The sequence below is a fragment of the Oryzias latipes genome, chromosome 2 (genome assembly GCF_053564925.1).
Source record: "Oryzias latipes strain Hd-rR chromosome 2, Olatipes_Hd-rR_3.1".
In the NCBI taxonomy this organism is placed as follows: Eukaryota; Metazoa; Chordata; class Actinopteri; order Beloniformes; family Adrianichthyidae; genus Oryzias; species Oryzias latipes.
Window position 1 is genome coordinate 38,097,689 of NC_136238.1, and position 26,463 is coordinate 38,124,151.

Genomic DNA, 26,463 nt, shown 5'->3' on the forward strand with positions numbered 1-26,463 from the left:
GAAAGCAGGTTATGCTAGCTCCCATGATAAGTTTGAGGCTAAGGAAGTTGATAACCTCAGCTTTCGGTTCCAGAAATCGAGGTATGTTTCAGGGTAGGTCAAGTTACCATAGCAACTCATGCTCTGAACATAACCTGGTCAGGAGCAGGTTTAGTTGAAGGTTAGTCTGTTTACAGAGAGGTGAAGCAGCATGACGTGTCCATTTGAAGATGATTTAGTGGATGAAGAAGCTCAGATAATACTTTTTCCACCGTGAGAGGGTGATAAGACCACATATGGATGTTGGAAAGAAACTTTTTTACTTTGATCTAACTTAATTATTTGCTTCAGTTAAGATAAATCATTTTTTTGTTAGGTCACCTTAAAAATAACACGTAGTTTTCAGACAATTATTTTCCTTTCGTTCAAATTAATTCAATTTAGTAGGTGTAACTTTGATGCTGCTGTTAGATCGGCACCGCAAGGGATTCTGGGATATCATTCCCTTTGCTTGTCTGGACGGATTTGGGTTTAAGTGTGGGTTTTTGACCAAATGTGTTTAGTTGTTTAGCTGTTTTACTGTTTCACCGTGTTTTGCCGAGTTATTTTGTCCTACTATGCTTACGTCTCTGCACCATGAGTGAGAGTAAAGGAGAGGATGATGAGTTTATATAGCACCCCTACCACCAATACCTGTTATGACAGCGATGGAAAATTCTTTAATGAGTTTTTGCACTCCGTGCATTTTTTCCCCCTTTCTTTTTATTGTTATAAAAATGAGCATATCTGCCGGCTCAAACTTAGACATATGAAAGTTCAAGAAATATAAGTAATTAAGATGGAAAAAAGATTAATGGAGTAATGTGACATTTAGTTAGATAAATACGTAAACTTGAGTTGTATAAACAATTATTGAGTTTGAATAAATTTAACTAAATTATTTAAATTATTTTTCAGCCGTGTAACTTTTTTGATGGACTAATAATCTTTATCCCCCGTCATTAAAATCTCAGACTCTGTCTCACTTCCGTCTCAAGTGTCGCGCTTTCTGTTTTTTTCTCCACGCGTTTCCATGGTGACTCCAGAAATCGGCGATCTATTGAGAATGTCTTTATGTACCGTGCGTTAACCCAGGGTTACCAAGTCGAGCGTAATTACGCCAACTCATATCTGGTCTTTTGGAACCGACATACCCCAGGTAAGCAAGTTCAGGCGGATTTCAGCCAGAGTTCAGGCTCAAAGGCAGGGTAGTTTAAACATGCTTCCTGGAATACCCCCAGGTCTTCTTTAACCGAAAGAAACCTTAGAGTAATATATTTCCTGGACAACACATGTCCTCATGAAATGAAATATGAAATAATCTGAAAATTTGACATAAACTATTGGTAGGAAAAGAAACGTCAAATCCTTTCAGGGTTTTTGGAAAAAATCGTTTAAATATTATATTATATATAAATATATTCAACAAATTTCACACATGTGGGATCAGATAAAGTAATTCTGATTCTTATTATCCATCCAATTTACTTTCTGCATTGACATTGTTTATTTTTAGTGTCATCAAATTTTGAACAATTGTAAAATAATTATAGAGGTGGATCTTTTATTCTAACAAACATTGTTCTCTTTTGCATTTTGTTTGATCCTACTACAAAATTAAAATAAATAATACTTATTAATAAGTATTAATGCTTTTTCCTCTTTTAAATCAATGCATTTGTTTTCCTCCAACTAAGAATCTGCAAACCCTGATGAGAACTCCCAGCAGGAAAATAATTCATCTGCAGGAAACTAGAAAAAAGCCTTTTTGTGGGAGGAAACCATTCCAGATCTTTACAAACACCAGAAATCCCAATTTTTCCTCCACTTAACCTGAGTTTGGGTTCCAGGAAGCGGTGTGTGTTCAAGCTCCGCCCCCAGCAGCACCTCATGAAGCCCCTCCTCCAAAGGGAGGCCACTGGGGAATTCTTTTTTTTTTTTTTTTTTTTTTTTAACTCGTTCTGTCCAACAGCTTAGCAAACAGATTAGAGCTGAAGGCTTTTTGTGTTGGACAGGTTTTACTATCACAAAAAGAGGTTATATAGCTTCGAGAAACTAGAATGTAGCTTTGTATAAAACCCTTTTTGTTGTATTAGTTTTTATTTATTTGTTACATTTAGTGTGTGTGGGGAGGGAGAGGGGAGAATGTGAGGGGAGGGGGGGGGGGGGTGGAAGAGAGTAAAAGGAAGAGGTGAAAAGGTGGGGGATACAAGCACTGATTTGAATAAGTTACTATTTTAAGCTGTTACAATTCTACCAGATCTGCCGGAAAGTAAATTGTTACATCAAAGTTGAAAATCTGACACTAAGATGAGTGAGAAAAAAAAGAAGAAAAAATCTGTCCATCAATACACTGTGGGTAAGGAGGAGGGATGAAGCAGACAGGGAGCAGTGTTGGGTTCTCCCGGCGCGGCGGGGGGGCTGCTCTCCTGGTTGGGCTGGGGCGGCGCCCTCTTTCCCTCCGTGCCTCCCTGCTCTCTGGCTCTGGGGGCCTTGCGGCGGCCCTGCTGGCCCTGGCCTGGGTGGCGGGCTTGGTCGCCCGGGCGGCGGTTGTTCCCTGCCGGTTCCCGTGTGGTGTTGGGGGGAATCCGGCTGCCGCTGCTGGTGCGGTGGGGGTCTTGGGGTGGGGATGGCTGGGCACTCTCCCTCCTTCTTTTCACGTTCCACCATCCATTTTAGAAGAACATAAACACTCACCTGAGCACAGGTGTTAGCTCAACAGACTGAATGACTGAAATATTTCACACTAGTTGGTTTTAAGGCATAAGTATGCGTGTGAACACTATCTGTTTTGTGTACATGTCGACAGGTGGACATTTTTGCAACTAACAGGTGTGTTTATAACATTTGAGTGTGTGTGTGGACAGGCTCCGCCCTTTTTTTTGTTTTTTGTTTTTTTACATTTGAACCTTACCATAATGATTAACAACCAGTAAACTTGTTGCTTTATGCTGCTTCATGGTCTTATCCCCCTTCCCCTCCTATTATCACCCCCTACCCCCCCTCTCTCTAACGTCCCTCTTTCTTCTTCCCCTCTTTCCTTTTCCGTCCGGTCCAACACCAAAGATTTTCAGACATGTTTGAAATTAATAAAGTTTGGCCTCAATTACAAAAGGGGTTTATTCAGACATACCTTTGGTTTGTCTGAAGATTAATAACCCCTCTTGTTAAAGTAAAATATGTCCAACCCAAGAGGCCCTCAGCTCTCATCTGTCTGCCCAGCTGTTGGACAGGACAAGTTAAAAAAAAAAAAAAAAAAAAAAAAAAAAAAAAAGACAGGGAGCAGTGTGACAGTGTGCACGTGCACGTGGGGGTGGTGCACATGCTGCCGATGTGAACCGTGTGTTCATAAGGGGAACCAGATCCTACCCAGCCAGACCAGGAGAGGGGAGGAGAGCCCCCCAGGCCAGGAGCCCCCCGAGCATCCGCACCCAGGCAGCCCGGGAGGAGAGGAGGAGGGGACCGCCCACCCCACCGGCCAGGCACAGAGAGGGCCCCCTACAGGGCCCCCCCCCAGTGCCCAGAGGCACAAGAGAACCCAGTGTCCGGCCCCCAGGCCACAAGACAGGAGCGCTTAGCCGTACCAGGCGGCAGCCATGGGGGCCACCGGGCACCGGACACCGAGACAAGGGCCAGGGACGAAGCCAGGGCCCCCGGAACCCATGAGCCGTCCACCACCCGACCGGTGCCCCGTCTCCGCAAGCCAGCCCAGGCACGCGACCTAAGCAACCCAGGGATCGCCACACACCCACAGCCACCCCCCATAACCCTACAACCCTACACACTACAACCCCCCCCCCCCCCCGCCATAATATCTGAGCCCCCCTCCCCAACCCTCTCAGTGCCCTCCCCTCTCTGTGATGGGGAGGGAAAGCCCCAGAGGGTCCCAGCGAGCCAGCCCCCAGGTCCGTCCTACCCATGCACTCACGCACACATACTCACAATCATCTGGTTACCCTCCCCACCCCCGCCGCCACGCAGTAACCCCCCCCCAGCCGGCAGACCCCCAGCGCAGCATGCCCGACCCCCCCGCAGCCGACAGGATTCCCATAAGCCCGGCCGCCCTGAGAAGACCAGGCAGGTGAAGACCGGCCACCCCCCCCCCCGACCCCACCCATGTGTGGAGGTGTGGGAGTGCTGTGTGTGTGCTGCAGGTAAAATAGGAGGTCCTCAGTGTGGGGGGCCCCACCGCTGCCAAGCCGCAGAGCCCCCCACTCCGGGGTCCCTCTGAGTGTGGTGTGTATTTGCTGTGTGTGTGCTGCTAGCATGCAGTGTGTGTGTCTAAGGAGGAAGTTAAAATTGTGGGGGGGGGCAGCAAAAGGTGAGCACGGATGTTTCACCGTGCCCCCCTCCTCCAGACCCCCTCCACAAGGCCCTAGATGAATCAGAGTGTCTAATAAGCAAGTAAAAAGCGGGGAGGACGGCGGGTGCCGACGAGTACCCAGAGAGGGGTATCCCCAGTGAGCCCCGCCAGCATACCCCTCCCATCCAGTTCCCGGAGCCCTATGTGCCTGTGTGCAATATTTGTTTGGGTGAGAGCGGGGAGGAGCAGGCGGATGGGCACAACCGGGGGAGAAGGCTCCCCCGAGCGACCGGCCCCCCAGCCGGCCGCGGTAGGCGCCCCCCCTCCCAGAGCGGCCAGGCAGCCAGAAACGACAAGCCAGCCGCAGTTGGAGGCCAGAGCCTCGCAGCGCCGAGAGACAGCCAGCAAGGAAGGGTCCCGGCGCCAGAACGGAGGGGCAGGGGGTCCAGCCCCACCATTCATACCCTGACCTCCCTAAGGACTAGCACGCTACCCCCCCAGGCCCCCCCTCCCAAATAAATAAATAAAATAATAATAATAAAATAAATAAATAAATAATAGTAATAATAATAATAGTAATGATAATAAAAATAATAGTAATGATAATAATAATAATAATAATAATAATAATAATAATAATAATAATTATAATAATAATAGTAATATTAATAATAATAATAATAAATAATAATGAAATAAACCCACCCAAGTGAAGCCCTTAACCCCTGCTGTGACTGCGGCGTCGACCCCCGGGGGGCCAGGCCACGCGCCAACTACCAGCCACGGGCGAAACACCGGCCATGGGCAGACGACCCCAGGCCCCAGAGCCCCAAGGAGGCATCCGCCCAGGAACCCCTGCCAAGTCGCCGGCAGAGTGTGCGCCCCCACCACCACACCACCTGGGCAACCAGAGCCCCGAGCCGGGAGAACGGCAGGCCCGGCAGAGCCCACCCCCCCCCAAACCCACCCCGGCCCACCCAACCAGCCAGGACCCGGCCCAACCTATCACCATCCCACCCCTATTAGGTGATGTGACTAACCAGCTGGAGCCAGGGAGAGTCTGAGGCCGACAGGTTTTTTGTGGAGGACATTATCTCTAAACTAATATGCTCTGACATGAGGTTTCTGTAGTGGTTGATGCTAAGATTATTTTTAGATTTCCAGTTTAGGAGGATAGTTTTCTTTGCGATACATACAGCGGTGAGAACCATATAACCCTTGTTAGATTCCATGTTGATGTTATTCAGGTCACCTTCTTCTTTCTCTTTCGGCTTTTCCCATCAGGGGTCGCCACAGCGAATCATCGTTTTCCACCTCACTCTATCATGAACATCTTCTACCCTAACGTTAGCCAACTTCATGTCCTCTGTTAAGACATCCATATATCTCCTCTTTGGCCGTCCTCTTGCCCTCCGGCCAGGCAGCTCCATCTCCAACATCCTTCTACCAATATATCCACTATCCCTCCTCTGAACATGTCCAAACCATCTCAGTCTGGCTTCTCTGACTTTGTCGCTAACACAGGCAACATGAGCCGTCCCTCTTATTCAGGTCACCTAATAAGCAGAATTTGGGGCAAGCAGGAATCTTATGATTAAACCAGACTGATAAATCCTCACAAACCTTACGCCAGAATGATTGGACAGGTGGACAGAGCCACAGAGCATGCAAATAGTCGTCTATGTTGTTACCTATGCAGTGTGTGCATATAGCAGACTGATTGAGACCCATTTTAAATAGCCTCTGTCCAGTGTAGTGAGTTCTGTGGAGAATCTTGTATTGAATAAGTTGCAAATTAGGGCTTTTGGTCATATTAAAGGCATTCAAACAGATCTGTAGCCAAAATTGTTCACTAGAATTCAATGATAGCTCAGACTCCCATTTTGTCATGGGTAAGTAAATTGTTTCATCTATGTCCGATAACATCTTATAAATTTTGGAGGTGAGTTTGGGATTTTTAAGGTCCATGAAATGTGTTACTGTAAGGGGAGGGTCTAGGTCTATTTGGGTCAGGCAGTATTTAGTGCTTATAGCTGATTTAAGTTGCTGATATTCTAGAAATGTGTTTATATTAATTCCATAGGTTGAGGATAATGTTGAGAGAGACATAAATTTTCTATTCTGAATTATATGCTGAAACTGCTGGATTCCTTTGTTCTTCCATGAAGCAAAATGAATCATGGTTTTGTTAATCAAAATGTCAGGGTTGTTCCAAATGGGGGTAAGTTTACATGGAAATAAGGTGAGGTTGTTTTTTTTAAGAAAATCCCACCAGGCTGTTAACGATGAGCTGATGTTTAAACTTCTGAAGCAATTGTGTTGTTTAATTTTAGAACTGAAGAAAGGTAGATTAGAAATATCTAGGTTATCACAGAGATTTTGTTCAATGTCTAGCCAGGATTCATCTAGCACACCAGGATTCAGCCATTTTTGTACTGCCACTGGGGAATTCTGAATGAACCTTTACATTTCAACAGAAATTTCAAGCTAAAAACAGGAAAAAAAACTCTCTTCATGTTTGAAAACAATCAATCATTCAAACAGGAAGAAAAAACGTTTGTCAGGAAATCAACCGATTTGATTGATTGTAAATCTTCATGTTGGAGTTTGATGAATGGAAGTAGAATCTGTAGAAAGTCAGTTGATGTTTTCCATTTCAGTCAGACAACTCATGAAGTAGTAATAATATTTATTTTCACATCTTTTAGTTTGCTTTCACATACTTTGTTGCTTTCACATTCTTTGACATTCACTCTCCTTTAAGTTAGCTTTCACATTCCTCCAAATTAGCATTTCACATTCCTTTAACTTTGCATTTCACTTTCCTTTAACTTTGCATTTCACATTACTTTAGTTTGGCATAAGACTCCATGCAATTTCAAGAGACAAATTTCCCCAACCTTTGGGGTAATAACTAACCCAACACCAATTAATCAAGGTTGGATAGAAATTTAATGTATATCAGTATGTAATCAGATGAAGTGTGTTTCAGAGGCATTCCATATTCAGACTTACAAGTATGACTTCTATGTGTGACCCGGCACCTTTGACCGTTGGGCCGCTCCCGTTCGAGTACAGCGCCACGAATGGAACATACTATTTATTCAGTCTGCTATGTTTGACCCTGCACCATTGACCATTGGGCCGCTCCCGTTCGAGTACAACGCCAAGAAGTGAACATACTATTTATTGAGTCTGCTATATGTGACCCGGCACCATAGACCATTGGCCCACTCCATTTCGAGTATAGTGGCAAGAAGACAACACAACTTAATATACATATCTGAAGCTTCCACTGGAATAATATGATAAAAGCTTAAGTTGTTGTTTCTTTCGGCTTTCTCCCATCAGGGGTCGCCACAGCGAACGAGTCGTATGGTAAACTTGGCAATGTTTTACGCCGGATGCCCTTCCTGACGCAACCCTCTCAAGGCAACCGGGCTTGGGACCGGCACAGAGGTAGAGAAGGGAACAGGGAGCAGCCCGGAGTTGAACCCTGGTTTCATGGACGGAAGGCGCCGCAAACCAGCACGAGCTAAACCGGCTCCCTTATGATAAAAGCTTAAGTAACATCCATAATTTAAAAGCTTCCATCTGAGAACTATGAACGAGCTTAACGCTATAATTTCAATGCTTCCATCCGGCTCATAAGATACGAGCCTAAGTAACCTCAAATTTCGAGCTACAAGCATATTGTAACACAGCTTAAGAATGTCCTAATTTTGAGGCTTCCACCTTAAAATATAGTTTTCTTTAAAATCTAATCTGAGATTTTGTATGCCATTCTGATACTAACATGTCAGTTGATTCAAGTAAGAGAACTCATTGAAACTCGGAGGAGGTTTACCACCCCATCACTTCAGTGCAGCGTAGGTACATGGAGTGCAGTCGTCGTTGCAGATCCAGATCAAGGTAAAGTGGCAACAATCAGCAGGGGAGCTGCAGGACGAGCAGAGACTGTGGAACTTGGAAACCTTCCAACTTTGTTGAGGGTTTGACATCATCCTCCAGAAACTGAATTGCTGACCGGGGAGTATGGGTCACAGGCTCAGGAAGCGATGCATAGATAGACAAAGCAGTATTAGTCATGGCAATGAATACATAAAAAAATTAGAACTGAGTAGTTTAAGATTAGCTTACGATTAAAGGGAATAAAGTGCTTTCAAGAACAACTCTGAAAAAGAGAAATCAAGTAGTGAGTTTAAAGAGAAGGTTCTATCTGTGTATTCATAGCACCATAAAAAAGCCATTAGCACAGATTCCAACAAGAACGACAGTTAATATGGAACCTGCACGTAATATATTATCAAATATAATTTTTATATATGCACCAATAGTAAGAGAGAAGTAACCTTTAGTCATTTCCGGAGGGACACACCTTAGGAAGGGCACCAAGGAGCAGGCGAATAGAAGGATAACCAAGGTCAAATGAGATTACGTAGAAGAGGAATGTCGCCATCCCACGTAGCATGGATGGCAGCTCGGCTAGATTTGAGGTTACATACTTGACATCATCGGTTCTAAATAGGTGGACAACAAAAGCACGTATAACTTAGTTAATCGGCAAAGGGGTTCCTGGAAACCGCAATGAAGAAATTTTGAGATTGAAGACAGATCATAGCTTCTGATAGTATTTAAAATGGCTGAGCTTCATGCATTTAGAGGCGGATGACAATAAGTCTCAAAAGGAGATACTCTTATTCGAGTGTCATATGCTTGAAAGCAGGGCAGACATCGGGCATAGAGAACCGGCAAAGAACGCAGTGCTGCAGTAAAGAAGGATGAACAACTTACATACCTGGACTTAAATAGGATGCTACACAGGTGAGTTGATTAACTGACCCGCCCTAGGGGAGTGGCCTAAGTAGAAGCCTGTCTGAGTTGGCTGCCCGAAATGCGCCCAAGGTCGCTCCCCTCTGTGAAATCCCAGACTGCCCTGGACTCTGATCCTGAAATCCTCCTGATGACAAAACCTTTGAAAGTTCAGAGTCTGGAAGGGAAACAAGCTGTGAGGAAACCTTCAGTGCAGAAAGAACTGCAGCTTCTTCAACTGGAACTCTGCAGCCAAATGAGCAGGAAGGATCTGGATGAATGTAGCTTCTGCTGTTCCATCTGTCTGGATCTGCTGAAGGATCCGCTGACTGTTCCCTGTGGACACAGCTACTGCAGGAAGTGTCTTCAAGGACTGTGGGATGCAGAGGAGAATGTCCACAGCTGTCCTCAGTGCAGGAAGACCTTCACACCGAGGCCTGTTCTGGGGAAAAATGTCATGTCAGCAGCTTTAGTGGAGCAGCTGAAGAAGAGCGGACTCCAAGCTGCTGCTGCTGGTCTCTGCTCTGCTGGACCTGAAGATGTGGTCTGTGACGTCTGCACTGGAAGAAAACTGAAAGCCATCAGGTCCTGCTTGATCTGTCCGGCCTCTTCCTGTGAGGAAGACCTTCAGCCTCATTTGAAAGCAGCTGCATTGAAGAAACACAGACTGGAACCCTCCAAGAACCTGCAGGAGAACATCTGCTCCGTCATGATGAGGTGATGAGGATGTTCTGATCAGAAGAGCATCTGTTCTCTCTGCTCTGTGGAAGAACATGAGGGACATCAAACAGTCTCAGAAGCAGCAGAAAGGACTGAGGAGGAGAGAGAGCTGGAGGAGAGTCAGCAACAAATCTAGCAGAGAATCCAGGACAGAGAGGAGGAGGTGAAGCTGCTCCAACAGGATGTGGAGCCATCAATCACTCTGCTGATCAAACAGGGAGAAGATCTTCACTCAGATGATCCGTCTCCTCCAGAAAAGAAGCCGTGATGTGGAGCAGCAGATCAGATCCCAGCAACAAACTGAAGGTAGGCGGGTCAAAGGTCATCAGGAGGAGCTGGAGCAGGACATGGCTGAAGAGGAGGGACGCTGATGAAGCGGAGAGACGTTGAGCTGAAGCAGCTCTGGCTCACAGAGGCTCACAGCCACTTTCTGCTCAGCCCACCCCCTCCCTGCCCCCCTCAGTGAGTCCCCCCCCCCCCCCCCCCCTCAGCCAGCATCCATGTCCGTCCTCTGACAGACTCTGAGGATGTGACAGCAGCTGTCAGAGCTCAGAGACAAACTGCAGGACATTCTGAGAGAGGAATGGACAAACATCTCACTGACAGTCTCTCATGTGGACGTTTTCCTGTCAGAACCAGAACCGGAAACAAAGAGCAGAGCTGACTTCCTCAGAGATTCACGTCAAATCCCACTGGATCCAAACCCAGCAAACATCTACCTGTTCCTGTCAGAGGAGAACAGAAAGGTGACATTGATGGAAAAACCTCAGTCTGATTTTGATCATCCAGACAGATTCACAGAATATGTTCTGGTTCTGAGTAGGGAGAATCTGACAGGACGTTGGTACTGGGAGGTGGAGAGGAGAGGATTTGATGTTGTAGGAAAGAAATCTTCGCTTTTCAGTTCTTTTCATACATGCATGTTCAGTAGTCGAGAGTGGTAAAGCAAACAAGGATTCAACCGGATTAAAAATACACGAAGTTTATTTCCCTGACAATAGTTCTAGCACAGATTAAAACATTAATGCAGATATATCTGGATTCTCAAGTTAAGACCTACTGACGCACAAGTTACATGCATATTACTCATAGATTTTCTGGAGAACTATAGAAAACTTTAAAAACAGTCTTTTTTATCATGTGTTTGAATCTCCGCCTTCCGGAAAGATCATGGCCGCTGATCCTCTGCCCCTGGTCGCTCTGATTCGTCGGTAGATGTCCTTCCTGTTCTCACTGGCCAATAGCTGGAGTATCAGCCTCAGAGTTCGCTCCTCCCGGCTTTAGGATGAGATCAGCTTCAACCTCCACTTGAGAACATGAATCTTCACACTTTCCCAGGGGAAGAACCTTCAATCCAGAGGGTACGGATGTAGTCCATGGCATATTTATTGCACCTATGGAAAACTCCTAACTTTGCACAAAGAACATCCTATTTCTTCACAGGATACTGGCATCATAAACCATAAAGGAATGTCACAGGACTATAAGTCTTGATAGTTCAAAATGAGTTCACTTCACACTAAAGATAAAGCTGTAACATAATGAAGAATAAGATATTAAAACATACATTTTCTATAATGTTTTTGGAGCAGTCGCATTCAAGAACATCAGCAGATCTGGAAATGCCAGTAGATTTGGTTTGAATGATAAATCTTGGTCATTCCATGTTTTCCAGACAGTTTCTCATTTCTCCACAACAGCATGTTCACCTCCATCTCAACTCCTGGTTCCTCCAGAGGAGGAGTGGACCTGGTTCACATAGGAGGTGTTCTGTCCTTCTACAGCGTCTCTGAAAGCAGGACCCTACTCCACAGAGTAGAAGTTGATGTACATCCTGTATCTGCCTTACAGGGAGATGGCCTCACTCCGGAGCAACAGATAGAAGTGACTGGTCTTCTGCATAAATGGAGAAGAGTTTTCTCTTGTAATTGTGGCAAGTGCTCGTAGCAGATAAAAAAATAAAAACAACGCCACCCCGGGTACAGGGTCCGGGGAACCCAAAGCACTGTAACACAGGCGGGCAGATTCATGTTTAAAAAGAGGCCAAGACGTGGTACCAGTTAAAAGTAATTTTATGTACACTAAAATGTATTAAAACAAGGAACTCGATCACACTGGGGAGGGGGAAATGGGAGGAGACCCTTCGAGGGCCGAGGCCTACCAACGGAGTGCGGGGCCAACCTATGTGGAGGAGATTGGCAACCAAAATAAAAAAAAATAAAAACACTCCATTCTGTGGCATGCACACATGTGGAAATAAAAAAACACTAAACCTGCACACGCCCCGCCCCTGCACTCAGCCCCTAAAAAAACAAGGGGGAAAAATATATAAAAAAAAAGGGTCAGCAATATTGTTTGAAAAGAAAAAGAAAAAACCCAATGTCCACCCTCACACAAACACACACTGACAATAAAAACCGGTAAAAACTGGGCAAACCATCAAACCATCAGGTAAAAACAGGATAAAACCAGCACAGCACAGATCCTTGGGAAGGGACACCTCTCAACACGTCATAAGTCCAATGACCATGGAGCAAAGAAGGGTTGACGCCACTTTGTTGACTGCAGTGGAGGCCAAGAAGATGAATGTCTGGGCTTGGAGAGCGGCATGAAGCCTGGCAGGAGCTGGAGCACCGAGACCTAGAGCTAGCAGCCCGCTGGCTCAAGCAAGCTGTAACTGCTGTATGATTAAAAATCAGGAAAGCCAAACAAAAGCAGCAGCGTGCCTCTGCTGCCCCTAAATACAAACAAAAATCTGTTAAAACCCAATGAATACATGTTAAAACCAAACATGCAGAGGCTCAGACCAAACAAACTGGTGACCTTAGCAGTGAGGAGAAACTCGTCCACGCCTTAAACTCACTGGGGCAAAGAGGGGATCTCCGGATGCCAGAGCTCTTTTCCCAGTTAAAAAACACAGTTTCAAAAAAACAAAAACAAAGCAGGAGGCCCAGAGGGTTAGCCACAAGGAAATATTAAATTCAATTCAATTCAATTTTATTTGTATAGCCCAAAATCACAACAACAGTCGTCTCGATGGGCTTTGTATCGGTAATTCAAAAAGTGAAACATGAACTCAAAAGGATCATGAATACATAGAGTTCAATAGGAAAATACTAAAATGAACTAACAAACTGACTAAGCTATACTGGCATCCCTGCCCTTAGACCCCCCCCCCCTTCGCGGTATGGAAAAACTCCTAAAAAAAACAGATTCCAGAAAAAACAAAGAAACCTCAGGCATGCCCACATGAAGGAGGGATCCTCCCCCATGACGGACAGGCGATTTACCAGAACTCAGATGAGAATGAACTTATCTAAATCTACAACTACATATTTAAAGTCCAGCAGACGATCTTCATCCAGCCACAGTTGGGGGGACAGTCAGGGGCGCGAGTCGAGCCGGAGACCACATCCTACAGCCAGGTGTCAGAGCACGAGCAGAGATGAGGTACACGGTCAGGTACAGGAGCACGGATGAGCCAACTGGAATCTAGAAGCACTCCCACTACCCAGGATGGGAGAGGGAAAGAGGGACAATGCATTAATCGCACTGCACCAAACAGAGGCATGGAGAACTAAATAAACCACTGTGAGGTGCTCACTTGTGTGTGAGCACCACACACACAAGTGCCGGGCCAAACCCTTTTTATCCTGCTCCCAGGTAGTCAGGGGGATTGCCTGCAGCTGTGCAGCATCGTCCTGCTACATCACGATGAAGATTTTGGCAGAACGGGGGTTGTGAAATATCAGATACCCACCCCCTAGTTGTGAGTGGTACTGCCCTGTATCCCCCAGCTTCTACCAAGAGCTACAGGCTCTCTTAAAAAAATATGTTGGGAAGCGGAGTGCTGAGGGAAAGCTCTAGTCCATGGGCAGCACCAATCGTGCTGGTGAAGAAGGATGGAAGATGGAGATTTTGTGTCGACTACAGGAGATTGAACACACTCACCCATAAAGACACCTAACCCCTACCTTGCATTGAGGGGTACCTGACAGGACTGTAGGCAGCTAAATGGTACTCAAAATTAGATTTGGCCAGCGGATGCTGGCAGGTGGAGGTGGATCCTGTCGACAGGAAGAAGACTGAGTTTACCACACCGTTTGGCCTGTGTGAATTTGAGCGGATGCCGTTCAGCCTGTGCAATGCTCCAGCCACCTTCCAGCGGCTAATGCAGCGGTGCTTAGGTAATCTAGTCAATGACTGGGGGAGTATCTACTGACCCCACTAAGACAATGGCAGTGAACGAATGGCCAGTACCCCATGCTGTGAGGCAAGTGAGATCCTTTTTGGGTTTTGCTGGTTGCTTATAGAAGGTTCATTCCTCACTTTTCCAAAACTGCAAAACTTCTAAATATGCCCACTCAGAATCAGTTTTCTTGTCATCTGCACAGCTTTTACACTGACATACAGAAATTTATTTCCAGTACAAGCCGAACAAGATCAGATACAACAAATACACATTTACAGTTCAGAGTTGACTGAGTGTGCAGCAATAAATGCGCTACCTTACTTAGGGTGGGTGTAGATGGGTTACAAATGGGGAGGGTGGGGGTAATTGCTGACAAGAAAAAGTCGTATCTTAACACTGTGATACAATATGTAGATACAAGAAAAAACTACACAGTTTAAACAGCACATATTCACATAACAACACAGCACACGAGGCTCAGTGGGTGGGAGGGTGGAACGGGGGGGGGGGGGGGTCTTTTTGTGTTACACTCTGGTCACAGCTGCAAAATACCTCTGGAAAGAAATCCACTCCAGTGACTTGGACCGAGCAGTGCCAGCAAGCTTTTGACAAACTACAGCAAGCCTTGCTGAATGCTCCTGTTTTGGCTTATGCAGATTTCTCCAGCCTTTCAGGTTGTACACAGACGCAAGCTTTGAGGGCTTAGGAGCAGTGCTGCCTCAGGTCCAAAATGGAAAGGAGAGAGTCATCGCATATGCAAGCAGAAGCCTTCATCCTACAGAATGCAATGATCAGAACTATAGCAGTCAGAGAAAAAGTTAAGGACTACTTGTATGGCTCGGAATTTACCGTCTTTACAGATAAAAACCCATTGTGCACCTGGAAACGGCCCGGTTGGGAGTTGCGGAAAAACGGGGGGGTGGCTTAGATTGCAAATTTCAGGTACACTATTAAATATCGTCCTGGTGTAAAAAATAAAAATGCTGACACACTTTCCAGGCTCCCAGAACAGAAGTCGGATTCCTCTGCATGGGTGGTGCGAGCAGATGGAGAGGAGTCTTGGCAGATATATCACAGCTCCATGAGCAGAAGAAACAGAGACTCCCCAGACCTAAGGTGTGTGATGATACCTCTCTGTATCAGAAAGGACTTATAAAATAATGGGACAAGTTTTTGCTAAAGGATGGTGTCCTGAGAAGAGAATGGAAGGAGCCAGGTTCTGGACTTGCCATCTCCCAGTTACTCATCCCCAAAAAGGAGACAGGGGACGTATGGAGGACGTATCATGAAGAGATGGGTCATCCGAGCGGCGAGAGGACCTATATAGATAAGATAAAGTCCCATCTGTCACACACAGATGGTGGACCTGCTTCAGAGACACACCTAGGTGTGCAAAAGTGTTCTCCGCATGTGACTCATCCCCTGGTAATAGGACAATTACCATATTAATGGCAAGCATCACCATTAATATGGTAATTACCCCATAACCATTGTTTATTCCTTTTATTCCCCTCCGGGAATCAAACCCTAGATTCCTGCTTGGCAGCCTTCCACCTTACCAACCAAGCTACCCAGCTATATTTTTCTTCACCCTCAAGGAGGATGAAGAGCATGAAGCACCGTCCTGTTGCAATGATCAGCCAGAGCAGTTTCACATGAACAAGAACAAGTGTGAACACCTGGCCCACACCCTTACTGTGAAAGGGCGAATATCCATATAAGTTCTGGGTCGGCTATTTCACAATCACAGAACAGCAGGGTTAAGCTAACATTGTTCTCAAAGCTGAGACTATTTTTTTAAATGGTTTGTTTAATTGTGTTAATGTAGTCAACCAAATCCAAACCAGAGCGTTTTTGTTTAAGTCACTGTCTTTCTTTTGTGTTATTTGCCCACTTTGAACTGTTTTGGTTACTTTTATTTCCATGATGCCAAAATGCCCACTGTGCTTTTGTATTGGATTGAATTAACATATGTTGTAATGTTTGTTTTATAATTATTCTGCTTTTGATTATGATAGGGTAAAAGTAACATGTAACTTTAGATTACATTTTGGTTTTAAACTTTTATCCAATTATAAATCTTGAACCATCATTCTGTTTGAACATTGAATTATTTGAACTGTGTACACCCTTTTCTACTAGTAACAGCTGCTTTTTTTTAATCAGAATATTGATTCTCTGCTTCCTAAAATAATGATGGCTAAACTATTTCAGTACACCCAGTGAAATAACTGGTTTTTTGTTTCCTCCTGATTTCTACTTTTTTTTAACCCTTTCTAGGTCAGGTTTTGTATTTTTCTTCTTCCATCTTTAATCTTCCATTTGATAGTGAGCTACCCAACAAATGACCCTGAGATCCTGATACTTCTTTTTTTCAGATATACTTTATTAATTCTATTAATAATATTATAATATTAATATAATTTAAAAATTCTTTCTCCGCATTCGACCCATCCCCTGGGAGGAGCAGTGAGCTGGGAGCTGGCCGCGCTGGGGGTGGGGGGTGGGGGTGGGGTGACAGCTTGCTGGGGAGAGTGGGGATCAATCCGCCAACCCTTCACTTGTTGGACGACCTACTCTACCGCCTCAGCTTAACTGCCGCCCAATAACGTGTCATCAGCGGTGCCACCCTGTCAACTACATCACCACCATTAGACGTTTGGATGCCACACAACAGGACTCAGACATGGCCCCTCGTTTCCGGCATTGTATTGTTTAAGTGTTTTGTTTAATACAACCAATTGCATTTTACTTTCATCGCTGCCTTATGTTTTCATTGACACGCCTTGGGCTCCCTGAGACATATTCTTCTGTGCATGTCAACCATCGCCTAGCCCTATAAAAATATGGCATTAACTCAAAAACGTGCTTTCAGAAAAATATTGCATCAGGAAAAGATAAGATAAAGATATTTTATTGATCCCAGCTTGGGAAATTCAACAATCACTCAATAACAAACAATGAATGACAATAACGGAAACATTCAGTTCGGATAAAAGCTTTTAGAAAAACAGTCATCAAGTGAGTTTCTATGGTAAATGGCCACAACAAACTGGTAGAACATTTGGAGCATCCACACATAGAAGGACCTTAGTGTTTTCGAAAATTGGTCTAAGTTGAAATAGTATTGAACTTGATTAGTTTAAAACCCAAAAGTACTGTGTTTGTGGTAAATATGACTAACAACAGGATTAGATACAATAGAACAAAATACCATCAGTATTTATAAGAACTTAACTACAGCTAAAATGAAAAAAAGAACATTTTGTCGCTTTTTTGTGACAAAATAGGCATTCGAGACACGGCATGGATTTTTTTTACCAGAAGTTCGGTCAGTAGTGCTTCGAGTAGACTACAAATCCTGTGACCGATGGAAACGAGGCCTCGTAACATTATTTGGTGAGCACATTGACAAACACAGAGGGGTTACCTGACACAGGTAGCATAGTCTGGTTTATCATTCCCATTGTGCTAGGCGAAGGCACTACCCCCATCAGTGCCCCCACAGGGGGACCTGCTCAAGGAGAAGCTTGCTCCTGGGGTGGCCTCTCGGGTTCTTGCTGTTCCAAAAGTTTTGCGGCACATTCTGAAATATTTCAAACAATTGTTTTCACATTTTTTGTAATTCATACCAACAAAACTGCACTGTCTGATTTTAGTCATCAGTTCCACACCTTCATACTCTGCTTTTTTGGAAGCTTCGAGGTTCCTCCACTCTGTGCTTAGTAATCGACTCAGCTCTCCGAACGAAAGGTCTGGGTGCCGATCCTTGATGAAAGCCAGCATTTCGCCGCTGAAAAGAATGTAGCCATTCGTATTCATTTTCCTCCTTGCTCCTTCCTTCTTTGATAAACCCATCACATTTGGAGAGGCCTTGAAAAGAGAGAAAAACATCAAATCAGGGGCAGGTGCTTGAAACCTAAAGAGCACAAGATTGTAGATATTTAAGGTTATTGGAAGTAGACAAGATACATAGATATTAAAGGTTATTGGAAGTATACAAATACTTGGGAAGGTGTGTATGGCATGATGTCTATGTCACTTGACAGAGGGCTTTGCATTTGAGGCATCGAAGGTGTCACAGGAACATCATCATCCTTGTCCTTGACTTCCATGTCACCCTCTGCATACTCCATGTCTACCAGTTTAGGTTCAAGCTCATCTATCTTCTCATCCTTGTCTTCCATGTCATCATCTCCATCCTCCATGTCTGCCAGTTTAAGCTCATCTATCTTCTCGTCCATGTCTTCCATGTCATCATATCCATCCTCTATGTCTACCAGTTTAGGTTCAAGCTCATCTATCTTCTTGTCCAAAAAGGGTGAAGCTTCCTTCTGTGGTTCATAGAGTTTCCTACACAAAACACCAAAACAAGATGGTAAAAGATGGATCGGATTCAGTTTAAATCAGAGGAGAAGTTATTTTTGACTTTCCAAACCTGAAATAGTAAATCTCATCCTCCACCACTTTGGCAGAATATGAGAAGCGCTTCAGACCCTCTAACTTTTTCACTTGTTTCTCTGTCTCAATGTAGCTGCTCTCACACAGCAGGATGTCCTCCTCGGTGTATTCTGTAGGTCTGCATGACAGGTACTCCTTAAAGGAGGACACCATACATTTGCCTGGAAACACAACAAGGGTCGTTACCAAGTCAGTTGGAAAATAGATTTTTTTAATGACATGATTTTGGCCCCAGGGCTTTATTATAATGTTTCCTCACAGTAGAGCCAAGCTAGAAGTTCCTCTTACTATTCCAGCCCTGTTTTCATGCCTGCATTCTTAATGTTGTGGTCTTGGGGTGTATGGGTGAATGTCAATGGTGGGTGGGGGAGGAGGTTGGCTTTCATTTCAAAATGTTGTGCCTATGTTTGGCTTTCGTTTGTAAAGCTCTTTGACAACATGAAAAGCACTTTTTTTTTATCAATAGCGTTTGAAGGCTGACATTCAGAGATGGCTATATGGTGGCTGTTTCATACCTAGGACACAAGTCATGGGCAAGGTTTCCTCCAGCTGACTTAGAAAAACCTCTCTCTTGTAAAACATCTTTGTGGGTTCGTGCTCCGTTTCCTCAGGATGAATGAAAATAGGTCCAAAGAAGAAGGTGGTTCCATTCTGCAACCACAGCTTCTCAATTCTGTAAACAAGTTAGTAAAACTGCATGAGGAATCGCAAATTAAGAATTGTACTTACAACACTGACATTTCTCAAAACCTATTTCTTGTTCAAAGGTTTTTCTTGACTATATATTTATTTTCACCAACCTTGCAACCCGGGGCTTTGACAATCCATCTGACTGGATGTAAACACAGTCTCCAAGTTTAAACCACATATTATTGTAGCATAACTGTTCAAAGTACTGGCAGCCTGGCTCGGCTCCATTTATCTCCATGGGAACATCCTCTCGCACCTGAAATGTTGAACATTCACAAACATTCAAATCTTGACAGTTTCTAATTTGAAATAGACTTCTGTGCTCCCAGAATTAAATCAAAGTCAAAGTCAAAGTAACTTTATTGTCAAGATCTACAATGTTGACACATACATAGAAATTGAAATTGTGTTTTTGTCTTCATCTTCAGTCAAACGGGGAGATACCTTCAAATTTCACAATAAACAAACTATAAACAAACTATAAATAGAAGAGGCCTAAATATGAATAGTATAAAAAATAAAAGTAAAATGAGGAAAGAATAAAGTGACAAGAGAATAAAGTGACTGAAGTATAGTTACTTAAATGTTAGCAAATGAGTTCTCCAGCACTAACATCCAGATTCAGTGATGAAAGTCAGGCAAGGAAAAAAATCCCTGAACTATTCTTTGAGCGAAATGGCGGGCGCGGAGAGAAATTTTGGAAAAATCCATGGTCTTAGATGCATTCTGGTACATCCTGGCAGCTAGTTATTCACTTCTTAATCAAGAAACTAAGACTAATGGGAGCATCATGATTTGTCGTTCAAACCCCTAGTTTGACTTGCCATTAAGGACTTGCTGGTCCTAAAAAAAGAAGTTGGATAATTGCTAAAAAGTGACACAATCCTACAATCTAAGCTTTTCCTTAAAGCTTCAAAACATATAATTGCTAAAATATAGTAACATCAAAGCCCCAAATGGCAAAAAGAACACCAGTAACTATGATATTCTATGAAAGTACCCAATTTATTTGAACGATTTCTGCTTTAGAAATGACAGATGTACAACATCCACTTGCACTGTTTTCTCAAACTATAATTACATCAAAATATGGGATCTGCTTTAAACTATAATTCTATAACATAATACATAAATTCTTTACCACCAATACTAAGTAATCTGGGAAATATCAAAACAAACATACAAACAAAATTAAACATTGTAAAGATTCTTTTTTTAAGGGAGTGTGGGTCCAAACCACCAAATATTTATAGTTAATGTAAATAATACTGAACTAAATCATGGTAATTAGAAAATACAAATAAATTAGAGAAATTAGAGCAATGTATTCAAAATAAGAAAACTGAAATAGTTTCAATATTTGGTTTTGAGATTATTTTACACAAAATGCATTGGACCTACACCACCTTAAAAATCTTTTTCTTCCAGCCAAGACCACTTATTTTAGTTTTTTATCTTATTCTCACAAATGAGGTCATGACCACGCTCAATAATGACGATGCCCGCCATTATTTTAACACAAGTTTGATCGCAAACTGTCAAGCTGACCACATGGTACAGACAGAGCCAATCAGAGCCGTCGACGCATCCGAAAGCAACTAAAACGTCCCGTCATTGGTCAATTAGGCCGGGAAGACGAGAGATGGCCGCGCCCATAGTGGAATCGATCCATGGAAAAATATAGAAAATAAAGCTAAAATTCGCCGATTTCAGACAATTTTTCATCCGGGAAGCGATCTGTCCATAGAGATCAGGGGCCTCATTTATAACGTTGCGTACGCACAAAAGAAGGCGTACGCCACTCTCTACGCAATAGTTGGTATTTATAAAAAGCAAACTTGACGGGAAAATGTGCGGTCCTTCACGCAAGCTCTGACCCAGGCGTACGCACAAAAACTGGTGAAATGAAAAACGGCGACACCGTCGGCAGATGGAAGAAACACGTGAAAGTGAAAATGACAATACTGCCTCTCATAAATAACATCAAGACTTCACAAAACAAGTCTTACAATTAACAGCCTACATGAACACCCGTTTGATCAATCAGCAGTGAAACAAACAAAAAAAATCAAACGAAAAAAACAGAAATTCAAATGAACACATATTTGGAAAAAGAAAAGTGAAATATGTTCTGCAATATTGGCATGTTGTGCAATTCATCCTCATAAATAATATAGTTAACAGAACGAAATAATGTACAAAACTGATATTCACATCAGTGTGTCCGTCTGGCGGAGCAGATATTCAATGTCAAAGTCAGCTTTTTTGTCAAATATGCTGCATCCGTAAGACATACAGCACAGATGAAATTGCTTTCCTCTCACCCCACAGTGCAAGCAGCATATAAAATAAGAAATGACTTAAAAAATACTTTCTTTTAAAAACAATAAATCCTTAAAAACCAAAAAGATACAGCCAAAAGAAAAGCCAAAAAACACTGAAGGTAGGGGAGAGAGGAGCTGCTGCATGTGCACACGCCGCCAGATGCGTGCAAATCAGACAGACAGACAGACAGACGTATTAAATGTCCACTGGGGAAAGTTGATTTCATAGTAAAACATTTCTTCATAAGATATGGAATTATGGTATTCATGCATATGCCTTTAGTTTGTTTTATTTTTGATAAAACAATATATGGCGTTTGTCTCAACCATTCAGAAAGCAACAAGAAATTACATTTGTGCTGAACAATTTCCCATTTCCACGTCGATTATTACCGACATCTGTAGCTTGTCAGATGCATTTAATGGATGGAAATAAAATGCCCCATCACAATGTGTAATGACGCACAATGGCTGATCTTAGAAGATGTCGCAAATGGAAGGTTTCGGAGTGAACGCATCTTTGGACAGCAAGAAGACTTGCTGGCAAACGAGGACGAGTGGCTTATGAGCCGGTTCCCACTACCTCGAGCTTTTGGGGGGTGTCACCCGGTGCATCTGGCGCGTCGTGTCCACCTCCGCCACCACATAAAAGGGATTCCCCAATAATTGCCGCCAGTCTCTCATCAAGAGGGGTCAGCTCCGGTGTCCCCTGTCCCCCACCCGTGGCAGACACACTCTGGCGATGCAGCGCCAGACGTTTTTTTGGCATTGGTAATGCCCACACTGTGCCCTCCAAACAACATTTTTCTCCTCTTTTCCACCTCGCCAACGATAACTTCTACTTCACATTACGTGAAGTTACGTTTTTTTGATTTCCTCTCGGTGTTTGCCATGGTTTCGCTATCAATGAATATTCATTAGTGGGCGTTTCTCGGACTATTTATGGGCAACTATGGGCGTGTCATGAAGCCGCAAAAGCTGCGCAGCATTTAGAATTGATTGTGATTTATTAAGGGAAAGATGAGTAGGATGTGCGTGTGCAGGGTTTAATAAATCCGAATATTTCTGTGCGTACGCACGTCATATGTTTCCTCCGTACGCCACTTCTGACGCAAATCCTACGCAAAGTTTTATAAATGAGGCCCCAGGTCTTTATTTTACGGAAGGTACGATCGATTTGCTCAAAAAGCCGGATTTCCGGGACAACAGAGTCTTCAAGAAACAGCTCAACATGTGTTAACACCTAAAAATAGTGGCACACATGTAGTTTTGATAGTAAATATAGCTTTTGTTTACACTGACTCAAGTTAGCAGAATCTAAAAGGTTTACTAAATACAGCGGGGAAAATAAGTGTTGAACACGTCAACATTTCTCTCAAAAAACATATTTCTAATCGAGCTATTGACACGAAATTTTCACCAGATGTCGGCATCAACCCAAGTAATGCACACATAGAAAGAAATCCAAACATTTATGTCCGTAAGTGAAGTTATGTGTAATAAAGTGAAATGGCACAGGGAATAAGTATTGAACACGCTTACTGAAATGTATTTAATACTTAGTGCAAAAACCTTTGTTGGTGATTACAGCCTCAAGACGCCTCCTGTATGGAGAAACCAGTTGAATACATTGCTCAGGTGTGATTTTGGCCCATTCATCCACACAAACTGCCTTCAAGTCTTCAAGGTTCCGGGGGTCTCTTCTGTGAACCCGGATCTTCAGTTCTTTCCAAAGATTTTCAATTGGATTCAAGTCTGGTGATTGACTGGGCCATTGTAGCAGCTTTATTTTCTTTTTCTTCAACCAGTTGAGTGTTACCTTGGCTGTGTGCTTGGGATCGTTGTCTTGCTGAAAGATCCACCCTCTTTTCATCTTCAGCAGCCTGGCAGATGACAGCAGATTCTGATCAAGAATGTCTCGATACTTTTTTTCCTGTCATTATTCCTTCAATGATATGAAGTCTACCAGTACCACATGCTGAAAAACAGCCCCACGCCATGATGCTCCCACCTTCAAACTTGACTGTTGGTATGGTGTTTTGGGGGTGATGTGCGGTGCCATTTTTCCTCCAAACATGTTGTGTCTTATGAAATCCGAAGAGTTCAATTTTGGTCTCATCTGACCAGAGTATCTTCTCCCAGAATGTCATGGGTTTATCCAAATATTGTGTCGCAAACTCTAAACGAGCTTCGACATGCTTCTTCTTCAAGAATGGAGTCTTGCGTGGTGTGCGTGCATGGAGGCCATGGCGGTTGAGTGCATTACTTATTGTTTTCTTAGAAACAACGGTACCTGCTGATTCCAGGTCTTTCTGAAGCTCTCCACGAGTGGTCCTGGGCTGTTGGAGAACCCTTCTGATGATTGTTCTGACTCCTCTGTCTGAAATCTTGCGAGGAGCACCTGGCGGTGGCAGGTTTATGGTAATGCCGTGTTCTTTCCACTTCCGGATGATGGCCCCAATGGTACTCACTGGAACTTTCAGAAGTTTTGAAATGCGCCTGTAACCAATGCCTTCAGTGTGTTTTGCAACAATAAGGTTGCGTAGGTCTTTGGACAGCTCTTTGCTTTTACCCATCATGCAATACTTCTTGTCTAACACCTTGCTGGTGAGAAACCTTTTTAAAAGGCATCAATCAGGACTATACCAGCTGATATTACTTTGCACTAATAGGGGGCAGGTTAACCTTCTGAATACTGATAAACTCCAGCTGCTTTCTTGGCTTGCCAGACCTTTTTACCCCTCCTTTTCTTCATGTGTTCAATACTTATTCCCTGTGCCATTTCACTTTATTACACATAACTTCATTTATGGACATAAATGTTTGGATTTCTTTCTATGTGTGCATTACTTGGGTTGATGCCGACATCTGGTGACAATTTCGTGTCAATAGCTCGATTAGAAATATGTTTTTTGAGAGAAATGTTGACGTGTTCAATACTTATTTTCCCCGCTGTATGTCAAGCATCTTTAAGAAAGGTTGATCTCATTTAACTGCAAAAAAACAACAATCAAATCAAGCAGGTGCTTCACCTCACCTTGTCCTCGAAACTGCCGGGGTTTGCATGAGAGAAGGATGCTTTGTCCAGGTTCGGTTTGGCAAACATGGAGGGCACACGGACGACGGGCAGAGGCACCTCCCGGGGCACCAACTTTACTGGACTCTGTGGCAAGGTCCAAATTTGGATTTTCTTGAAGGGCTTAATTTTACCAACATAGCGGGCTTCACACACATACACATCTGCAGGTTTGAAGCCCTCAGGTTGCATTTCGAAGTAATCCTACGTGAATCACAAAAAGACACCTAAATTCACTACAGTACTATTGTCATATGAAACCTTTTTGGGGGGTGTCTAACCTTCTCAAAAACAACCACACATTTGCCGAGAACTTTACTGATGGGCACTTTGTTGTAGTAGTAGCTCCTGAAGACTTCTTTTTCCAGAAACGTTTGTGAAGCCAAGTGAATAGTTTCACTTGGCCGCTTGAACCAGGAGCCATAGAGCCACATCACACCTTCAAAGAACAAGAATAAATTCATTTAAAAATATACAGCAGAATACACTCAACTGAAATGTTGCTGCCTGAAGATAGGTACACACATCAGTGAAGCATGGCATTTGACTTCCTGGTTAGACCATTGTGTCACAACAGCTGATGTTCATGCGTCTCTGACTACTATGAACATTATTATGAACTATCATTTGCTGATCATATTTCTTTTTCGATGGAAATGCTGAGTTTACCTTTGAGGCGAGGTTACAATCATGAAAGTTCCTCATATTTGGATTGGAGCACTCTCAGAAGATGCAGTGTCGATGTACACTGTACATTCAGATAAATTATTAACTAATATTTCTCCTCCTAGAGAAGCAATTGCATTTAGAAATGTATGAAATACGTTTTATTTGTAAAAAGGACCACCCAATGAGAGCTGATTCCATGGCTATGTTATAACAACATCCAAAACAACAATAACTAAGGTCTGCAGGACTGGTTTGTTCCAAACAGCTCTTAAACAATGGCTGAAAACAAACCAGTCCTGCAGATGTTAGTTATTGTTGTTTTTCTTTGACTTTTTTAGACTTGCTTTTCACAGTAAATAACCTTTGTAAATATTTTTACCACTAATATTGTGCTATTGTATTGCGTTGTCAATGTAACTGTTGAATCTTTTATCCTGCTTTAGGACAACGGATGAAGCTGGCATATTTATGTTAAAGCAGCTGCTGAAACATTGTTTAATATGCAATGTCCTAATTCAAAATAAATAAATAAATAAATAAATAAAAATCTGCTGAAAAGAAGTCAAAGTTAATACTTCTGGCCCTAAAACAATTCCATGTGTGGTAGATGGGGTCTCTGGCACTGAAAATATTTTAGAACTATGGTGACAACACTATATAAGAATATTTCACTGTGTCCAGAGGGATCTGTTTGTAGCAAAGGACACTGATACCGCTGGTTTAATCACAGCGCATAATGTCCATCGAACTATCTCCAAACTGTCAAACAACAAAGCTACTGGACTTGATGGGGTATGTGAGCATGTAAAGTTCGCCAGTGCAAGGGTAATCCCACTACTTGCCATGTGTTTTACAGCTTTAATGTTCATGGATTTTAACCAGACTCTATGATAACTCTTATGTTAGTAGCAGGGATAAAAACAAAGCTGGAAAAATTGGTTGCTCTGAAAATTACAGACTGATAGCTCTGGCCAGTTTTTTATCAAAACTCTATGAGATAATCCTGCTGGACAGGATTACAGAGTTTGTAAAAATGACTGATAATCCATTTGGGTTTAAAGAAAAGATGGGTCCTGACATGTGTATATATGATCTTAAAGAAATGATCTATTTCTGTTTCACTGTTATCTAGATGACTGTTAAGCTTTTGACAGAGTAAATCATAAGAAATTATTTATAAAACTGGTGGAGAGATGTG

The 26,463-nt window shown here is 43.2% G+C and overlaps 1 protein-coding gene and 1 long non-coding RNA gene across 8 annotated transcripts in view; both read right to left on the reverse strand.

Annotated features, from left to right (window-relative positions):
- Positions 1 to 7,228: 7,228 nt before the first annotated feature.
- On the reverse strand, positions 7,229 to 10,304 carry LOC144988583 (uncharacterized). Its single transcript, XR_013652504.1, has 2 exons — positions 9,120 to 10,304; positions 7,229 to 8,841 (listed from the first exon to the last, which is right to left on the reverse strand). It is a non-coding gene; the product is annotated as an uncharacterized LOC144988583 (long non-coding RNA).
- A 6,639-nt stretch (positions 10,305 to 16,943) lies between these two features.
- Positions 16,944 to 26,463, reverse strand: part of LOC101165030 (uncharacterized) — a 103,436-nt gene continuing 93,916 nt past the window's right edge. For 6 of the 7 annotated variants that reach the window (XM_078933938.1, XM_078933937.1, XM_023961723.2 and 3 more), the window contains 8 exons: positions 24,878 to 25,035; positions 24,558 to 24,800; positions 19,307 to 19,452; positions 19,022 to 19,179; positions 18,484 to 18,667; positions 18,053 to 18,398; positions 17,720 to 17,918; positions 16,944 to 17,631 (listed from right to left, as the gene is read on the reverse strand). In XM_078933938.1, coding sequence (XP_078790064.1) covers positions 17,564 to 17,631; positions 17,720 to 17,918; positions 18,053 to 18,398; positions 18,484 to 18,667; positions 19,022 to 19,179; positions 19,307 to 19,452; positions 24,558 to 24,800; positions 24,878 to 25,035 — 1,502 coding nt within the window. In that variant the 3' untranslated portion in view covers positions 16,944 to 17,563. Of the gene's footprint in view, positions 17,632 to 17,719; positions 17,919 to 18,052; positions 18,399 to 18,483; positions 18,668 to 19,021; positions 19,180 to 19,306; positions 19,453 to 23,867; positions 23,997 to 24,557; positions 24,801 to 24,877; positions 25,036 to 26,463 lie in introns of those variants that run through there. The other variant, XM_078933936.1, reaches the window with a different exon arrangement.